The sequence below is a fragment of the Ammodytes marinus genome (genome assembly GCF_949987685.1).
Source record: "Ammodytes marinus genome assembly, chromosome: 10".
In the NCBI taxonomy this organism is placed as follows: Eukaryota; Metazoa; Chordata; class Actinopteri; order Uranoscopiformes; family Ammodytidae; genus Ammodytes; species Ammodytes marinus.
The window spans coordinates 28848679-28866204 of NC_137214.1; the positions used below are offsets into that span (position 1 = coordinate 28848679).

General features: G+C 39.1%; 1 protein-coding gene across 1 annotated transcript in view; it reads right to left on the reverse strand.

Annotated features, from left to right (window-relative positions):
* Positions 1 to 9733, reverse strand: part of fmr1 (fragile X messenger ribonucleoprotein 1) — a 23378-nt gene extending 13645 nt beyond the window's left edge. Inside the window, exons 1-5 of the mRNA XM_080035573.1 lie at positions 9407 to 9733; positions 4288 to 4340; positions 3091 to 3184; positions 2057 to 2128; positions 287 to 435 (exon numbers count right to left, since the gene is read on the reverse strand). Of these exons, the coding sequence (XP_079891699.1) occupies positions 287 to 435; positions 2057 to 2128; positions 3091 to 3184; positions 4288 to 4340; positions 9407 to 9457 (419 nt within the window). The 5' untranslated portion in view covers positions 9458 to 9733. The remainder of the gene's footprint in view (positions 1 to 286; positions 436 to 2056; positions 2129 to 3090; positions 3185 to 4287; positions 4341 to 9406) is intronic.
* Positions 9734 to 17526: the final 7793 nt, after the last annotated feature.

Below are 17526 nucleotides of genomic sequence, written 5' to 3' on the forward strand. Positions count from 1 at the left end.
AGTGAGTGAGTGAGTGAGTGAGTGACAGACAGAGAGAGACAGAGTAAGAGAGAGAAAGAGAAAGAGAAAGAGAAAGAGAAAGAGAGCGAGAGAGATAGAGAGATAGAGAGAGACAGAGTAAGAGAGATAGAGAAAGAGAAAGAGAAAGAGAAAGAGAAAGAGACAGAGACAGAGACAGAGTAAGAGAGAGAGAGAGAGACAGAGAGAGAGACAGAGTAAGAGGGAGAGATAGAGAGAGAGAGAGAGATAGAGAGAGATAGTATGTGTGTGTCTCCATCAGTCTCACATCTTGTGTAGGTCCTCCGGTATCTCCAGTCTGATCTTGATGAAGGTTCCTTTAGTTGCCGCTTTGTTTGGGTTGATCGGCCGTAACCGCTCCAGGGTCACGATCTCGTTTAGCGTGGCGTCACACGCAGCATACTCTATCACGTAGAACTACACACACACACACACACACACACACACACACACACACACACACACACACACACACACACACACACACACACACACACACACACACACACACACACACACACACACACACACACACACACACACACACACACACACACACACACACACACACGATGTCAGTAATAATGCCTTTTAACATTACGAAAAGCTAAATTATGCAAAAGAAATATACACAATACAACAAATACACTCACACACATACAAAGCTCTCCAAAGCCTTATTAACCACTGAACCCCCTCCCCCTACCTATGTACAGCTCCGGAAAAAAATTAAGAGACCAGTCTGGATTTTTCTTGAATCTTCATTCCTACATCATTTATTGAAAATGCTCTTAATGACAAAAAAATGTATTGGAATTTAGTATAAATGTTGTCAGTAGTTTATATTATAAAACCAAAATGTTCATTCTACTCAAACACATGCCTTTAAATAGTAAAACTAGAGACACTGAACATTTGGAGTGGTCTCTTCACTTTTTCCAGAGCTGTATATGCAGCTAAAGTTACAATTACTTTACATACAAGATACACATTGCCATTTGCCGTATGCATGAATATACATTGATATATACTTATATCAGAGTAATGACTGTGTATAGATAGGAGTTCTGCCCAAGATATCGCTACTAAATGACGCACAATTTATTTGATCATTTATTATTGAAAACTTTAGTCAGACTAATATAATGGTTTGAAAAACTGATTATAATGGGAAACTGGAGGAGCGCCGGTGAGCCATGGCTGACGCAGTCTACAGAAGTGGATTCATTCATAAGAACTATTTTCATTCAGCTCTAAAAGGACATGACATAAACACTCAGCAGCACAAATACACATCCTGTGAGAACCCTACTCACAAACAAGACTAGATCGTGATGCTTGTTATTGTATGACTGTACATTTCATCCATGTATGTTTTTATTTATTTTTTACTTTTTATTTTCTGTTTTATATTGTTATTTCTTTTGGGTTAATTCATGTATTCGTATCATTACTACAGTATAAATGTACACAAGTCATGTGATCTGCTGAATAGAGTTGAACATTTGATCCATGTTTTTTTTATAGAAATGTTTTAGTTTAAAAATGTTTTTAATATCCGTTTTCTATTGTTATTTCATCATCATCATCTTCAACCGCTTATCCGAAATCGGGTCGCGGAGGCAGCAGCTTGAGCAGGGAGCCCCAAACTTCTCTTTCTCAGGCCACATCAACCAGCTCTGACTGGGAGATCCTGAGGTGTTCCCAGGCCAGCGTGGAGACATAATCTCTCCACCTAGTCCTGGGTCTTCCCCGAGGCCTCCTTCCAGCTGGATCCTCCTGGAACACCTCCCTAGGGAGGCGCCCTGGGGGCATCCTTACCAGATGCCCGAACCACCTCAACTGGCTCCTTTCAATGCAAAGGAGTAGCGGCTCTGCCCCGAGTTCCTCACGGGTCTGTTATTTAATTTAATATTAATTATTAATTTAATATTTAATTAATTTATTCTTATCATTACTAGGGTATATACGCATGTACAGAAGTCAAGTGATAAAAACAAAACAAAAAAAAAACAGAAAATGATGCTGTGTGTCCTACCTCTCCTTTGACCATGCGGACCTTGGCCAGCCACCATCCACACGGCTCCTTGTCGTTCGCCCGGGAATAAACCTGGAGAAAAACACACACACACACACACACACACACACACACACACACACACACACACACACACACACACACACACACACACACACACACACACACACACACACACACACACACACACACACACACACACACACACACACACACACACACACACACACACACACACACACACACACACAGTTTACATTTCACAAAACCTTTCACTTGATATAACCTAACATGATATCAAATTCCTTGATTCCACTTCCAGGTATTTTCATATGAAAATCACTAAAAATGGAAAACAATAAGCCAGAAGAATCCCTTTGGCCCAGAAAACTAGAACCACTATATCCCCCAACACTAACATATCTCTGCTGTGTAAACAAACAGCAATCTGGTGCTTTTATTAATATTGTAAAGCAGTTTTAAAAGTAAACTGGGATGCTCCGGTGGCGTAGTGGATAGAGCGAGTACCATATTGCAGTGGCCGCGGGTTCAAATCCGACCCGTGGACCTTTACTGCAGGTCATCCCCTCTCTCTCTCTCTGTCTCTGTCTCCCCATTTCAACTGTGTACTCTCTAATAAAGCGACTGTGGCTCAGTTGGTAGAGCGGGTCGGCCGATGATCAAAGGGTTGGAGGTTCGATCCCCGCCCTGCCACCTGTATCATAGTTGTTGTGTCCTTGGGCAAGACACTTCACCCACCTTGCCTCGTGTGAATGTCGATAGTTAGCCTGCTGCTATCGGTGTATGAATGAGTGTGTGAATGGTAACGTGGGAATGGGAACAGGTCTCCCTTGCAAAAGAGTCTTCGGTCTCAATGGGATTTACCGTATAAATAAAGGTTAAAAAAAAAAAAAAAAAAAAAAAAAGCTTGAAAATGCCAAAAAATAATCTTATCTAATCTAAATAAAAACAGGTGAAAATCACTATATAGATCAAATGTTTTGTTGTTATTATTCATATGAACTGGCCCTCACCTCGACTTCATCGCTCTCGTTGATCTCCTTACAGACTCCGGCTGGAGGAGGGAAACGAACATCCTGGAACGGGATCTGACGCTCCGGCTGCCAACTGACACACAGGGGACAAAAAAACATGATTATACGTGTGAATTTCATCAAAAGAAAACATTTTACATTAGATATGTGTTGCTTATGCACATTACTAGGTTGGAGACAAGGCTTGCTGAATCAGTAAAGCAAGGCAAGTTTATTTCTATAGCACAATTCAGACACAAGGCCATTCAAAGTGCTTTACAGGGGCAAGATTAAAATACATTATAACCTGTAACCTGATTGATGCCGTCTGTTTATTCTCTTTTTATTAACCCAAGCACCTTTTAATCTAGGTTGCGTTCCGAATCGCATACTCTTTCTTTTTTCTATTCTACATTCTACATCCGACGATAAAAAGAATCTAGTTAGGATGCAGTAGGCATACTTTTGGGACATACTTTACTCTCTTATTTTATCATAACATTGCGCCTTGATCTTGCCTCTTGCTTTTATATCCGTCGCATCCCCGTTTGTTTTCATATGGAGGCTTCGTCGATGTGACGTCACTTCACGTGCGCACTGGATTGTGGGTCAGAATCGCCCAAATAGGATGCAGTTTTCAACACTTACAATCTTGGCCGCATGAAGTAGGACATCCGGGTACTTCTAACCATCCTAAATCTAGCCACAAGAATCGGGACATCCCAAATCTTTTTTTCTACATACTATATAGTAGAAAGTATGCGAGTCGGAACGCAACCCTAGTTTGGTTTATCACATTGTATGCTCAGTTTTCTTCTCTTTTCACCATCATGTGTATTTATCTTATTGTCTATGTGGTTTTTGATTAGCATGTACTGGTTTGATTTGTACCTGCTCCTATGTGTTTTATGTCAAAGCACTTTGTAAACCATTGTTTTTAAAAGGTGCTATATAGTTCAAAAGTTTTATTTGTCACATGATTGCAAAAATAACATTTTACATACAGTGAAATTAAAAAGGGTTATCACTCTGTCGTTCGTTGTGCAAATTACTGTAACCTGAATAAATAATAGGTAATAGTAATTTAAAAACATCCCTTATATGTTATGCTATAAAAACAGTCATTTAAAAATAAATTAAATTAAATTAAAATGTTATATAAATATAAAAGTGCCTAATAAAGATATCGTTACTCACTTGTTTTCAAATGCCACGGTGACCGACCCGTCGTTCACATCCTTTATGAAAGCCTGAAACAGACACAAGAGGAGAAACAAGAAAGGTTAGAATGACTAGGGTAAGAGTAAACAGTATGTTGGCGTCATCTAGTGGTGAGATTCTGGATTGCAACGCTCCCTTGCTAACCCCTTTCCCGTTCAGATAATTTACAGAAGCTACGGTGCCCTTCAAGGACAAGAAGCTATAGTTACTAAAGATGGCATCATCCACCAACTGCCTCAAGTCTTTCCACAATATCAAGTGATGAGGTGAAGATGTATTTAGTTATTTATTCTATAGTACTTCTTCTTCTTGGTCTTCCAACAGGTGCATTTCCCCAGGACGCCCAATATATATAAAAACGCATAACGTTTGAGTAAGGTTTGGCTTGCTCTCTCTGTTTATATACAGTCTTGTGTCCATATGTGTGTCAAGTGTTGCAAGTAGGACATACTATGCCTAGAAGGAAGAGAGAGAGAGATGGAGACAGAGAGAGGGGGAGAGAGAGCAAGAGGGAGCGAGAGAGATAAAGAGAGAGAGAAAGTGAGAAAGAAAGAGAGAGAGAGGGGGGGGTGGAGAGAGAGAGATGGGAAGAGAGTGAGAGAAAGGAGAGAGAGAGAGAGAGAGAGATAGAGAGACAGAGAGGGCGAGAGAGAGCGAGAGAGATGGAGACAGAGAGAGAGAGAGAACAGAGAGAGACAGACAGACAGACAGACAGACAGACAGACAGACAGACAGACAGACAGACAGACAGACAGACAGACAGACAGACAGACAGACAGACAGACAGACAGACAGAGAGAGAGAGAGAGAGAGAGAGAGAGACTCGCCTAGCTTACTCTAAGGGTTGCATTAGCCTAATAAGCTTACAATCATCAATGGATGAAATGAAGCAAACACTTCCGCGAGTCGGGCAAAGCTCTTTGTATCGCATTAACACTGTGACTTCATGAACCTGTGACCGGCTGGATTAGAACAGACCTGACTGACAGTTACCCTGCGTTACGAATCGCATACTCTTTCTTGTTTCTATTCTACACCTGACAATACAAATGATCGACCCTGCATTCCAAAACCCATACTTAATCCCTACTATTTAGTATGCCAGACAAAGATTTAAGATGTCTCCCAATACATGCACGTCACAATTGTAGTATGCTGAAAATACATAAATGCCCCCTTAACTTCAATAGCATTTTGGAGTATTCATCTTTATTCTTGAGATTTCTCGACATATTGAAAAAAAATCTTAATTATCTGATTTTTTTTTTCTCTCTCTCACGTGGCCATGAAACTCTTCTGCACTTTAGTATGTAGTGTAGTAAAAAGAAAATGTATGTCAGTTGGAACGCAGGGCTAGTTAGGATGCAGTAGGCATACAGTTGGGACGTACTTTTACTTATTTATTTCATCATAACATTGCGCCTTGATCTTGCCTCTTGCTTTTTTATATCCGTCGTATCCCTGTTTCTTTTCATACGGAGGCTCCTTCGATGTGACGTCACATCCGGTGCGCACTGGATTGTGGGTCAGAATCGCCCAAATAGGATGATGTTTTCAACACTAAAAAAAAAATCTCGGCCAGATGTAGTAGACATCCGGGTCTTTCTAACCATCCTAAATCTGGCCACAAGAATCGGGACATCCTAAATCTTTTTTCTACCATACTAAATAGTAGATAGTGTGGGTATTGGAACGCAGGGTAAATTCGGGGTTTACAAATTGCTCAAATGTTTGCCAATTTGGAGAAAGAAACTGTAAAAATTTTAAATCTTGGTTGAAAAATATGAATTTAACTACTATGAACAGGTCAGATAGATGGTTAAGTTTGTGGTTTGAAGGCTTCTAGATTAATTATTTTCAGGGTACCCCCATGGATATCCAACTTAAATTTAAGACTTTTTAATATATTTTTAATGCCACTCATTGATGCTTTTAAGGAAAGTTGTTTATCTTCCTTGTGTTGTGTCTTGTGGTCATGGACCGAAAATAAAAACCTTTACTCACTTACAATGAAATGCCAACGTCACGGCCATACTGGCAGATTTAGGAAGGATATAATGGAAATTCTGACACATTTAAAGTTATTTTTTAAATAAAGAAGATTTATTGTTAACTAACAAGTATGTAACCAAACAGTGCTTATTTGACACATACTTGTGGCTCATAATCAGCAGCCTCCTACTGTATAACCAACAGCAAACTATGACATTTCCTCACCACAAGATTTCTGTTTATTAACACACTCATGATATTTTATCCATTCATTAAAACAACTCAGCAAAATACAGTTGAAATATTACTGCGATACAGATACGTGGCTATTCTTTGCAGCTAACGACAAAAGCTCATTCATCACTAAATAAACAGATAAAACAGGATATCCTAATCCTACTCAACCAAAACAAACAGTCACCTGTTCAGTCAAATAAAAATCAATGCTATTATTTAATAATGTATATATACAAGTATAAATAAATAAGGAGAAGTGTTTGAACTGTTTAGGTTCAAAACATTTATTTTTAAAAAAAAGGGCATAGTCAATGATTAATCTGGCTGATGATGCGTATACTTGCTATGATTCAGACAAAGAAAACCATTAACACCTAAAGAAACAAACTCAAGAGTGCTATTCATTTTAGCAACTCAAATACTATACAAAGAAGTGCACTCCGGTGGTGTAGTGGATAGAGCGTGTACCATGTGGAGTCAGTCCTTGTTGCAGTGGTCGTGGGTTCAAATCCGACCCGTGGACCTTTACTTAAGGGTCCACACCCTCTCTCTCCCTCTCTCTCTCTCTCTCTCTCTGTCTGTCTCTCCATTTCAACTCTGTTTCTCTCCATACTATCAAATAAAGCTTGAAAATGCAAAAAAAATAATCTGAAAAAGTATATACTAGAAAGAAGTTAAAACAAAAATAGTTCTTCAGTCTAATTATCTATTTACTTCTACAGAAGCAAACAGACAAAGTTGAGCAGTTGGCAAACCCTGCGTTTTACTATGAGTGATGATGGAGAAAATGCATTTTCTACATCCGCTTCTTAAACTAAATCTTGGCAAATTGGTAAACTGCCTTTGAGTGCTATAGAATTTCTTAACAACACCGGCCAAATAGTAAATCAGTATTCAGAATGTGTGCCAAATATTCCTCTTTGGATCTATTCAGTGATATATTTTTGGACACCACCACTCCCAACTAACAGACAGAAGTGCATCCGCTGCCAATGCTGCCAGTGCCAACCTAAACTTAACTTAGATAAAGGAAAAAATACAATAGAATAAACTCAAAAATGTTTATTCCAAGTTTTTCAGCTGACATTGAATGCAGCATGAGAGTGAGAATGAACTAAGTAGAGTACAAAGCAGCTGACAGGATAGTTTTGCAAGGCGACTTGACATACACTCATCACATGTATAATAAAACATTAAAAAAAAAAAAAAAAAAAAATCTGATGTATACAGTTTGGTTGCAGCAATGCTTCGAATTCCAGAAAGATGACAATATCAGTGCAAGCAATCCCTATTTAATATATCATTGAATTAACAGAGCTTTGTTTTGTTTATCTGCTGGTCTGCTAAAAACTGGTGGAATTTGAAGTAAACAGTCAGTGAATATGAAATATAATATTATATATGGCTGGTGCTATTATTTATTTACTCTATCATCAACATTCTTTGTGGAGAAGAAGTTGTTCCAAACCAGCTGTTGATCTTAAATTAAGATATTTTGAATTTTGTGAATATGACTTTTCTAAACCAATACAGGTGTTGTAGTAGCCTGGCTCCACCCGCCTACCCACTTCCGCTCAATTTTCATTTCACTTCAGTAGTCAGTACCAGTACGATGGTCTGGTTGGACCAGGCTAGTGTTGTAGCAGTGTCTGTTAAACAATGCAAGAATGTCAACAATGCCAGACCTTCATCTCTTAGCTTACAACACACAGGTTCACGAAAAGTTCACACCTTTAGTTTATGGCATAATAACACCACAGGACAATGTTTAACCTCTTAAATTACTCACTGCTGTCCCCAGAATAACCTCAACGACCCCCAGCAACCGTGATAACACAAAAAAAAACATACCTGCACAAGTTATTTAAACGTCTGTGTCTATTTTCTAAGGACGCACTCACACTAGCTTAGGCCATCTGTACTCACATCTGCAAGATACATCGACATTTTAGGAATATTTTGGGAATATTTATTTCAAACCACAGTGTTGTAGTATGGCTTAATCTCTACAAAAACAATGCCAGAAAAAAACTTGACAAATATATCTCTATGCAACCTGATTTTCTTCATTAATTGGCAAAGTCTTCAAGCCACTTGGTAGATTAAAAGGGGGTTTTCCCGGCCTTTCACTTTGGAGACTCTACCTCAGTATATGTTATAAAAACATCAACACTCTTAGCTCATGCCTGGCAAAAGACTGGCTCACACCAGACTCACACACCTGAAGTTTATGGTCTGAGAAGATACATATGACTTTTTTAGACCAATACTAGTGTTGTAGTAGCGTATACAAAAACAATGCAATACGTCAAGCCATTGAAAAAGATGAGCCTCACCACAGGTTAATGAGATCATAAGAGCCCATAGTTAATAGTTAACCCCCTAAATTCCTCACGTTTGTCTTCAGCATAACACCATAATAAACCAACAGCCGTATTAACACACAATAAACAACCTACACAACATTTAAAAACTGCTATTTTCTCATTTTAATCGAAGCACCTGTCTTGTGCCTCTGCCTTAGCCAGCACCATCACTTGTCAACTCTACAGGTAACATGACATTACAATCGAAATATCAACACTACTACAACCATCGCATTTGGTTTAGCGAATAACTAAGCTTGCCAATAACTCGATATATCTTCCGCATAGCTTATATATGATCTACAGTTATGCTAACATCCCAAATATCAGCTTTGTTTACGGGTTTACGGGTACGGAAAGCAACGAGGGCCCTTGACAACTCGAATAGCTATATCTCGGCGACACAACCTCCCTGTCACTTCAACGCTAATATTTCATACATCGCGTAATAACAGACATAACACAGCACACACACATATAAGAAAATGCTTTGAATTTACCTTATAAAAGGCTCCACTGGTGCCCCTAACCTCCACCACTAATTCATCCATGGCGAGTGATGGCTAGCCGGACGCTAGCCGAGATTAGCCTGCCAGTAGGAAGCAAATCGCGGCCACTGTAGCTGTGTGTGACCCGTAATACAACGTAGCTCCCACACGGTTATTACACCGTCTATCTTTCCGTGCGAGTTTTCTGTTTATTTATTGCTATTTCCGGTTCTGTGTGCGTGTGTGTGTTGGATAAAAAAAATGCGATATATGTAGCTAGCAGTAGGATGCTAGGTTGGGTTAGCTTGGCATTTAGCTGGCTGTGTGTGTGTGTGATTAGGAGGGCAGCTGCTGCATCTATCCATGTGACGTCTGCGATTTCTTCTTCGTCTTCCTCTTCTGTCTGAGCGGTTTCACCTCCGCTCATTCTGATGCTGCTCTCCACAGGTAACACACAATGCACAAGTCACACACAGGTACATTCATGCACACGCACAAGTTTATTTAAAGATAGATTATTGTTAATAATAATAAGCAATCACAAAGGTCGTTTTTCTTCAAATGATTAAAACTAATGCAAAACTCAATAGGCCTATACTGCAAAATGAAAAACAAAATACACTTGTAAGAATATCTAGGCTATGTACCCTAATTCCTGAATGAGCACTTGGGTCTCTCTCTCTCTCTTTCTCTCTCTCTCTCTCTCTCTCTCTTCTGTTTATGATGCCCTTGTTTGGTGTGTGTATTCATCTCAGCTCATTCTGATGATGCACAAGTCACATAAGGTAGGCTACTGTATATTCATGTACATATTTATTTAAATGGTAATAATAATTCACAAATGTCGTTTTCTTAAAACCTCCCCCATATTTGTTGCAACAGGCTTGGCTATAGCCTATAAAAGAGAAACTAAATAGCCTACATGTGTGATGCTTAAAGTTCCATGTATATGCAGTTTGTGTGAATAATTGTGGAATATTGATTCCCTCACAATAACTGTCCAGACATTTTAATGTTATTCCATTGGTGGACATGGAGAGTCTGTACCAAAAACAGGAAAAGCCACAAGCCACATGTTTTCAGGCAGACAGACAGACAGACAGACAGACAGACAGACAGACAGACAGACAGACAGACAGACAGACAGACAGACAGAGAGAGAGAGAGAGAGAGGGACGGACGGACGGATGGAAACAGACAGACAGACAGACAGACAGACAGACAGACAAATGCAGACAAAGTGATATATTTGTGAATTGAAAGTATTATGGAGTCACCGAAGCACAGCATTGACAGTGATATATGAGATGGCCTTTAAGGGTAAACGAGACAAAGATTTGGACAGGATGGTGTGATACACAAGGGTGAAATAGGATACAGGACAGAGAGAGAGAGGGGAGAGAGAGAGGCAGGGAGAGGGACAGAGAGAGAGAGAGGCAGGGAGAGGGACAGAGAGAGTGGAAGAGACAGAGGGATGGAGAGAGAGAGAGAGAGATGAGAGAGAGAGAGTGTGTGTGTGTGTGTGTGTGTGTGTGCGTGCGTGCGTGCGTGCGTGCGTGCGTGCGTGTGTGTGTGTATGAATGTTAAAACAGATGTGAAATCTGAATTTCCTGTGTGGGAGGTAATTTAACAGTAAATGCCTTAGTCAGGGTAAAAGTAAGTAAATGACCAAAACAGACGTGTTACTAAAAACATCATGGTGGTATTAATGCTTTGGGGGCAGCAGTGCCATATGCAGCGGTACAGAAATACCCAAAGAAGATCAAGTCAAGTCTCAAGTCTGTGTTCTTTAACACGCAATGTGGTCTCCTAAGAACATCACATAGCTATTTTTTATTTTTTATTTTTTTTACTTTTATTTATATAGTACAGGTAAATCCCATTGAGACCGGAGACTCTTTTTCAAGGGAGACATGTTCCCATTCCCACGTTACTATTCACACACACACACATTCATACAACGATCGATATTCACATTCTTCTATTATATCTGTATCTGTGTTATATGTTACTGCCAACATAAACCGGTTAAGTTACCATGTCTGTTTACGACGTGTGTAGTTCTTGATGATTATCGCCCTTGGTGCATTTTGCAGTTATTTTGTGTTATAGGCTCAATTATTAAAGCCTTCGGAGAAAGGTTCAACAGATGAGGATCAGAGTCAGGTGAAGCATCTTCAGCACTTTATATCAGAAGTCCCTTTGTGAGATCGTATCAACAACAACAATGTTACATATGAAACACATACAGCTCTGGAAAAAAATAAGAGACCACTCCAAATGTTCAGTGTCTCTTGTTTTACTATTTATAGGCATATGTTTGAGTAGAATGAACATTTTGGTTTTATAATATAAACTACTGACAACATTTCTACCAAATCTCAATAAAATGTTGTCATTAAGAGCATTTTCAATAAATGATGTAGATGAAGATTTAAGAAAAATCCAGACTGGTCTCTTAATTTAATCCGGAGCTGTTGAAGACAATCTGATACGGTCGAGAACAACAACAGAGTCAACTCACAGTAAAAAAATAAAAATAAAGAAAAAAAAAACATTGTCATCTCAAATTTGAACAATTCTAATAAAACAATGACAACAACAGAAAATACAGCCACACAACTCTTAAACTCTTAGGGCGTCTGCTCAAGGAGTAACTTGGTGTTTTAGACTTCCAATATGAAATGTTTTGTCCTATTGTCTGTGTATAACGTACTGCATTCTGTGTTAATCTCTGTCACCATGGTTTCCATCGTGCTGAAGAGTCTGTTTGTAAAAGCTGCATTGCTATAGCTGACTGACTGGCCTCCAATTCTTACTCAAGTGTTACGCGCTACGAGGAACCTTTAGATATTTCTGAAACAGTCTCATTTTTCCTCTGATGTTCATAAATGACATGTAACAGCAAACGAGACCATCAGTGCATAGAATGCTATTTTTATATAGTGTTTCTTAATGCCTTTGTCATGGGTATTTTTAACCTTTTATTTATACAGGTATATCCCATTGAGTCCGAAGACTCTTTTGCAAGGGAGACCTGTTCCCATTTACACGTTACCATTCACACACAAATTCATACACCGATAGCAGGCTAACTATCGACATTCACACGAGGCAAGGTGGGTGAAGTGTCTTGCCCAAGGACACAACAACCATGACACAGGTGGCAGGGCGGGGATCGAACCTCCAACCCTTTGATCATCGGCCAACCCGCTCTACCAACTGAGCCACAGTCGCCCCAAATATGCTCACCCTGGAACTACAGCTGGTGTAGTAAAAACACTACCGCTTTTGTCTGAAGGGGGAGCAAGAATGAACATATACGCAAAGTTTAAGAGTGAGTGTAAAAACAAATATATATCCATGTTAATTGTAATTTAGCGTGGACTGAGTGTAGCACTAAAAATAAAAATTAAGTGTGAAATTTGAGCATTCATGTAATGTCAGATAAAAAAACAATAAATCAACTGCTACAAAAAAAAGAAATAAAAACATGTTCAGGGAGAAGGGAAAGCTAAACAAACCTGCTGTTCATTTTTATTTTGAACATTTAGACCTGGATAAAATAAAAATGCCTTCTGTAATGAGTCACTAACATAATGAGACCATCTTTTTCTTTCTCAAGTCAAGTGTAATGTTATTTTATTCAGATGTGGTGAGATAATGAATGAGAGGCAGGCACATTATTCCTTTTTTCCACAACATGTTTTTGTACATACTGGCATGGATTACAGAGACTAAACACTATCCCTAATGATAAACAGAGCCATAGATATTTGTTAACAGATACAAAGTAGTATGTTGTACCCCTCCTCAAAATGATCCAACAACCCTGAAGTGAATAAACGGTTTAGAAAAATGGATGAATGGATATTTTAACCAGTTTTTCTATGTTCCTTTGACCGGCTTTTGTTGAACCGATGTCCCTGTGTTGCATGTCACAGATTTGCCCATAGTAACTATACCCATTAAGAATGACTAGAGCTCATCTTGGCATCTTAAATGGACTCAAAACTCAACATTTGATTTTTCCTATAACTTTTACATTATAACAGTAAAGAAAACAGGAATTTATTGAATTAAAATCAACAGAACGTGACAGAGCTCAGACAGTATATCTCAGTGGATTAACTCAGATGCTCACAGTGTTTAAATTGCTCAATGGGATGAACTAATCAGGTCATCAGACTGTCAGTTCATCATGATGCTCGCTCATCTGAATCCTCCACATATGGCATCAACATACAGCTCCGGGAAATATTAAGAGACCACTCTGGATTTTTCTTAAATCTTCATCTCTTCATAGCTTATTGAAAATGCTATTTATGACGAAAAATGTATCTGAATTTGGTAGAAATGTTGTCAGTGGTTTATATTATAAAACCAAAATGTTCATTCTACTCAAACATATGCCTATAAATAGTAAAACAAGAGACACCGAACATTTGGAGTGCAGGTCTCTTAATTTTTTGCAGAGCTGTATATTTATAGCGTCGCTCAAAAATGGGCTAACGTTAAAATAGGGTATAGGATATGATTTGTTGTCAATGCCAGCAGCATAACGGCTAGTTTTATGGATTGATTACTGCTTATTTCAAATGCTGCACAGCTCCAGTACTGAGTTATATGTAGAGTATGTGTGTTCTCCCAAACGCAATCTGTGTGTAAATCATATACGGCTTCTCAGCACACGGTAAATAATGAATATGGCTTTCTATAGTCAGTGCTTCATGCAGCCTGTATCCTACACAACCTCAGATATATACTCCAGGACTCCATTCCCTTATACATTCCTTTAAACGGCTTAAAGATATAGTGCGTAACTTTTTTTTACATATAAATGAATGTCGGTTAAATTCAAGCCATTGCCAAACGAGTTAACACAAAGATGCTCCACAACACTCTCTCTGTATTTCTCAGTATGGCAGCGTTTACAAACTGGTGTCGCCCCCCTCCCCCCCCCCTGACACTGGCCCCCGGAGCTCAGAAAAATCCCAAGAAGATGCGCTTGCAGTACAGTGTTGTTGTTATTACTAAGAATTCCTCATTGGGACGACAGAAGTTATGCACTATAGCTTTAAGTCCACTCATACAGTATACACGGTAAGGCTGGGTAGCAATATTAATATGTCATTGTTGATACAGGGATCACAGTTTACTTTCATATTTCACTGGAGGCAGTTATATTGTTGTGGGTAGCACATCATCTACAAAAAACAGACAGACAAGTGACAACGCCACCTTTAACAAAAGGTCATTACCTAATAAGGAGTTGCAATGATTGACTGGCTGTCTGCAAGTCATATGCTGAAAAAAAAGTGGATGTTTCTGTTTCCATACAAAGGAATACTCATCATCATACAGCTACGGAAAAAAATTAAGAGACCAGTCTGGATTTTTCTTAAATCTTCATCTCTACATTACTTATTGACGATGAAAAAATGTATTGGGATTTGGTAGAAATGTTGTCAGTAGTTTATATTATAAAACCAAAATGTTCATTCTACTCAAACATATGCCTATAAATAGTAAAACGAGAGACACTGAACATTTGGAGTGGTCTCTAAATTTTTTCGAGAGCTGTATTTTACTTCAGGACAATCTCTTCTCAATTTTATTATATTTCTAGGTCCCTATTGTCTTGGAAAAGTTAACCAAGTCATAGTAAAACTGCACTAGCCTAACGTCATTCATGAAGCAAGCCATCCAAGTCGAGTCTCCAGTAGTTTATTATTTTGTCAAGTCATAGAAAACAGTTACTAGAGTTGACGCGAGTCCACATCTCTGACTGCATGATTCCTGTCTCTTTATTGATCTATTCTGTATTTTTGCTACTTACAATAAATGAAAAATAAATAAATACATTTGAAAATGTAAAAAGCAGGATATGCCATTCTGCCTGGGTGAAAGCAAGAATATGTTTACATCAGGATTAGATGAGAAATAAAAGGATGTTTACATGGCGGCCTGTCTCTGTAGGCGAGTGTATTTTTCCTGCATAAGAGTAAAAGGATCGCACAGCCTCTGAATCAATATGTGACAGGCTGTTATTAAAGACCTACTTCACCAGTGGAAATATGAAGGTGTATTGAACTCTGAGTGTGTTATGGTCTCACTGTCTAACCCTACAGTTTCCCATGTGTGACATCACATATGGGAAAATGTAGGGTTAGGATTAACAGGGCAGCTGGGCCAAGGGAAGACTGAGGGAAGAAAGACCTCATTCATTATATTATAATGGTGATTTTATAATAATAGAACGCTGGTTCTGTATGTGTGAAGTATTCCTTTAAGGTCTTCTTGCAAATGTTCAATATTTCTCCCTATTTTATCCATATTAACTTTGTCTAAAACGTTCCTTTTTCCATCTTTCATTTGTGTTAATGAGATCACAGTGATTTTAAGTCAACTGTCCTATTTGTGACGGCCTGACCTAGATAGATATATCATATCGGTTACATTGCTATAGTGCGTAACTTTTTTCATATAAATGAATGTTGGTTTCATTCAAGACACTTCCAAACCAGTTGACACAAAGTTGAGTAAGCCTATCAGCTCCACAAAACTCTCTCTGTATTTCTCAGTATGGCAGCGTTTACATACTGGTGTCCGTCCGTCCGTCCCCCCCCCCCCTGACACTGGCGCAGGAGCTCAGAAAAATCTCCAAGAGCCCAATAAATGTTTCAGTTGTTGATTCTACTGCTGAGAAAAAAACCTGGACGTACAGCAGAAGGTATAACATTCATGCGCGATCACCTCATGGAGATGCACCGACCGATAGCGTTGTTATAATTACTCAGAATTCCTCATGTGGGTGACAGAAGTTATGCACTATAGCTTTAACTAGTTGATATTTCCACATAAGAGGCGTTTGTAGTGTTTGGTTGGTTGTGTGTGAACCAACATTATCTTGAATAGTTAAAACACTCAAACACATATTCTTCTATCCAGGACAGACTATTTAAGGCAGTATAGTGGAAAGAGAGCGTACCATATTGGCTCCAGCCTTTGTTGCAGTGGTCGCGAGTTCAAATCTGACCTGTGGACCTTTACTGCAGGTCATCCCCCCCCTCTCTCTCTCTCTGTCTCCCAATTTCAACTCTGTACTATCTAATAAAGCTTGAAAATGCCAAAAAATAATCTTAAAAAAAAAAATAATAATTATGAAAATGAATACGGACAACTCATCAAAAACAAATTGTTTCAACATGTCGCCACAGTACGTTTCCAAAACCAAAACAGACCTGGATTTAAAAAACAACAAACAGCCCTAGAGACTGTTTGTTGTGGATCCCCGAATGACTCATACAGTATCTCACAAAAGTGAGTACACCCCTAACATTTCTTCAAATATTTCATTATATCTTTCCATGGGACAACACTGAATAAATGACACTTTGATACAATGTAAAGTAGTCAGTGTACAGCTTGTATAACAGTGTAAATTTACTGTCCCCTCAAAATAACTCGACACACAGCCATTAATGTCTAAACTGCTGGCAACAAAAGTGAGTACACCCCTTAGAAAAAATGTACAAATTGAGCCCAAAGTGTAAATATTTTGTTTTGCCACCATTATTTTCCAGCACTACCTTAACCCTCTTGGGCATGTAGTTCACTAGAGCTTCACAGGTTGCAACTGGAACCCTCTTCTACCCATTCATGACGACATCAAAGAGCTGGTGGATATTAGAGTCCTTGCGCTCCTCCATCTCCCGTTTTAGGATGGCCCAAAGATGCTCAATAGGGTTTAAGTCTGGAGACATGCTTGGCCAGGCCATAACCTTTACCCTCAGCTTTTTTAGCAAGCCACTGGTCATCTTGGAGGTGTGTTTGGGGTCGTTATCATGTTGCAATACCACTCTGCGGCCCAGTTTACGAAGGTTGAGTGCACATGGTCAGCGTCGTACACAGAGGTTGGCTTTGGAAAATAGACGTATGAGTGCTGCCAGCATTGCTTAAGGGCTTGAAGGGGTGGGGGGGTCAACCTGTCAGTGCTCAGACCATACGCCGCACTCTGCATCATACTGGTCTGCATGGCTGTCATCCCAGAAGGAAGCCTATTCTAAAGATGATGCACAAGAAACCCCACAAAAAGTTTGCTGAAGACAAACAGACTACGGACATGGATT